The 3,014-nt window shown below is 58.0% G+C and overlaps 2 protein-coding genes across 2 annotated transcripts in view; one reads left to right on the forward strand and one right to left on the reverse strand.

Annotated features, from left to right (window-relative positions):
- Window positions 1–252: 252 nt before the first annotated feature.
- Window positions 253–1,073, reverse strand: EMH_0036160 (uncharacterized protein; the record flags this gene model as incomplete). Its single annotated transcript, XM_013495060.1, has 2 exons — window positions 253–827; window positions 941–1,073. The coding sequence occupies 2 exons, from the start codon at window positions 1,071–1,073 to the stop codon at window positions 253–255; spliced, it is 708 nt and encodes a 235-aa protein (XP_013350514.1).
- A 302-nt stretch (window positions 1,074–1,375) lies between these two features.
- The window catches only part of EMH_0036170 (subtilase family serine protease, putative), a gene marked incomplete at both ends in the record, with an annotated part of 3,310 nt that continues 1,671 nt past the window's right edge, over window positions 1,376–3,014 (forward strand). The window contains one exon of the mRNA XM_013495061.1: window positions 1,376–3,012. Coding sequence (XP_013350515.1) covers window positions 1,376–3,012 — 1,637 coding nt within the window. The remainder of the gene's footprint in view (window positions 3,013–3,014) is intronic.

The raw sequence follows: 3,014 nt of genomic DNA on the forward strand, positions 1-3,014 counted from the left end.
AAGGGGGCCCCCCAGGGGGGCCCCTAGGGGCCCCCCTGGGGGCCCCCCTTCTTCTATAGAGGCTGAAGATCATATCGATGCAGCAGCAGCTGGGGGCCCCGTAGGGGGGCCCCCGAGGGGGCCCCCGAGGGGGCCCCCAAGGGGCCCCCCCAGGGGGCCCCCCAGGGGGGCCCCTGAGGGCCCCCTTGAAGCTGTTGTCGGGGGCCCCCGGGGGGCCCCCGAATCAGTGTATGGTTCTTCTGTCTCTTCTTCTTATTCTGTTTCTTCTTCTGTCTCCTCTTCTTCTCTTTCTGTCTCCCCCTCTTCTTCTTCTTCTGTCTCTTCTTCTCCTTCTGTCTCTTCTTCTTCTGTCTCTTCTTCTTCTTCTCCTGTCTCCTCTCCTTCTGTCTCCTCTCCTTCTTCTGTCTCCTTTTCGTCTCCTTCTGTCTCTTCTTCTGTCTCTTCTCTTTCTTCTCCATCTGTCTCTTCTTCTGTCTCCTCTCCTCCATCTATCCCTTCTTCTGTCTCCCCTTCGCTTTCTCCTTCTGTCTCCTCTTCTGTCTCCTCCCCTCCATCTGTCTCCTCTTCTGTCTCCTCTTCTCCTTCTCCTGTCTCCTCTTCTGTCTCCTCTTCTCTTTCTTCTGTCTCCTCTTCTCCTTCTTCTGTCTCCTCTTCTCCTTCTGTCTCTTCTGTCTCCTCTCCTGTCTCCTCTTCTGTCTCCTCTTCTGTCTCTTCTGGTAGTTTGTTTGTATCTACGCAGCAGTATGCACTGGAGACACCTGTCTCCGCCTTGTCTTTGCCTAGAGCAGCAAGAGCAGCAGCAACTGTTGCTGTTGCTGTGGGGTCTCCTATAGTAGAAACAATTCATGTTTCTCCTGCTGCTGCTGCTGCTGCTGCTGCTGCTGCTGCTGCGGCTGCTGCAGAGGAAGAGGAGGAGGAGACAGAACAGAGACAGGGAGACGCTGCTGCTGCTGCTCTTGCTGCTGCTGGTGGTGCTCTCCCTTCTGCTGCTGCTGCTGCTTCTGCTGCTGCTGCTGCTGCTGCTGCTGATGATGATGATGATGATGATGAGGAGGAGACAGAAGAGCCTCCATGGATAGCAGCAGGAGACTTGCTGCTGAGCCACCATCATATTGCTGCTGCTGTCCCCTCTGGTGCTTCTGCTGCTGCTGCTGCTGTGCTGCTGCTGAAGGCAAGGGCCCCCGTAAGAATAACTATACGGGTGGAGACAGAATGGAGACAGACAGCAGCAGCACTAGCTCAGGCGCTGCAGCAGACAGAAGACAAACACCAGCAGCAGCAGCAGCAGCAGCAGCAGCAGCAACAGCAGCGGCCGCAGCAGCAGCCGCAGCAGCAGCAGCAGCAGCAGCAGCAGCAGCAGCAGGAGAAGGAGCAGATGCTGCTGCTGCAGCAGGGGGGAGGAGACAGGGCGTTGCTGGCAAAAGGAGACACTTGGAGACACCCCGCTTCTCCTATCTCCGCCATTGGTTATAAACTCGAGCCGCTGCTGCAGCAAACGGAGACACCCCACAGCCGCAAGCTGCAGCAGCAGCAGCAGCAGCAGCAGCAGCAGCAGCGGCAGCAGCAGCAGCAGCAGGAGCAGGAGCTGAGGGAGCGGGAGCTGCTGCGGCTCACTCTAAAGGAAATCCTAAATGAGGAGGCTATTGCTGCTTCTGCTGCTGCTGCTGCTGCAGTGCAGCAGCAGGTAGATGCTGCTATAGCAGCAGAACTTGCTGCTGCAGCGGGAACCGATCCCGCCCCACGATCCCGCCGAAGGCCCCTATCAAACAAGCGCGAGCAGCAGCTGCAGCAGCAGCAGCAGCAGCAGCAGCAGCAACAACAGCAGCAGCAAAGACATCAGCAGCAGCAGCAGCAGCAGCAAAAGCTGCATCAACAGCAACAGCACCAGAGGCAGCAACAGCAGCAGAGACAGCAGCAACAACAGCAGCAGCAACAGCAAAGACAGCAAATGCAGCAGCAGAAGCAGCAGCATCAGCAGCAACAGAGACAGCAGCAGCAGCAGAAGCAGCAGCAGCAAAGAGAAGCAGGCAGGAGACAATCAAGAACCCTGCAGCAGCTGCCGCTGCTAAAAGGAGACAGTCCATCGATACAACTCATACACCCCACAGCTCCACACTTCGGAGACACCTCTCAGCAGCAGCAGCAGCAGCAGCAGCAGCAGCAGATGCAGCAGAAGCAACAGCTGCGGCAGCAGAAAGAGCTACCACAGCAGCAGCAGAAGCAGCAGCCGAAGCAACCACTGCAGCAGCAGCAGCAACAGCAGCAGCAGCAGCAACGAAAGGAGCAACAACCCCCGCACCAGCACCATCATCATCACCATCCTCAGCAGCAGCAGCAGCAGCAGCAACAGCAGCAGCAGCAGCAGCAGCAGGAGGAGCAGCAGCAGGATGTGGTGGTGGTTGACTTTGCTGCCTTCGATGCTGCTGAGGTGTATACGGATAGGGTGTTAGTGGGGTGGGGTTGCAGCTCCGAGGAGACAGCAGCAATAAGGAGACAGGCAAACAAGCGTCTCTCTTCTGCAGCAGCACGTCCCCTCCCTGCTGCTGCTGATGTCACTCCTGCTGTCTCCTTCGCCACCAGCAGCAGCAGCAGCAACAGCAGCAGCAGCAGCAGCAGCAGCAGCAGCAGCGGCAACAGAGACACAAAGGTACGAATGAACAGCAACGAAGGCAGCAGCAGCAGCAGCAGCAGCAGCAGCAGCAGCAGTCCGTCTCTATACGTCCCCCCGCAGCTGCCTCTCAACCCAGAAGCATTTGCTGCACGAGAGATAGCAGCAGCAAGAGCAGCAGCAGCAGCAGCAGCAGCAACCGCAGCAACAGCAGCAGGCAGAGGGGGGCCCTTCAGGGGGGCCCCCCAGGGTACACTCGATTTTGCTGCTGGGGGGTGGAGAGATAAATACAGCAGCAAAGACAAGGAGACACACAAACAAAGAAAGCTTGCTGCTCACAGCAGCAGCAGCAGCAGCAGCAGCAGCAGCAACAGCAACAGCAGCAGCAGCAGCAGCAGCAGCAGCA

This window comes from Eimeria mitis, genomic scaffold, assembly GCF_000499745.2.
Source record: "Eimeria mitis Houghton genomic scaffold, Emh_scaff1400, whole genome shotgun sequence".
Lineage (NCBI taxonomy): Eukaryota > Apicomplexa > Conoidasida > Eucoccidiorida > Eimeriidae > Eimeria > Eimeria mitis.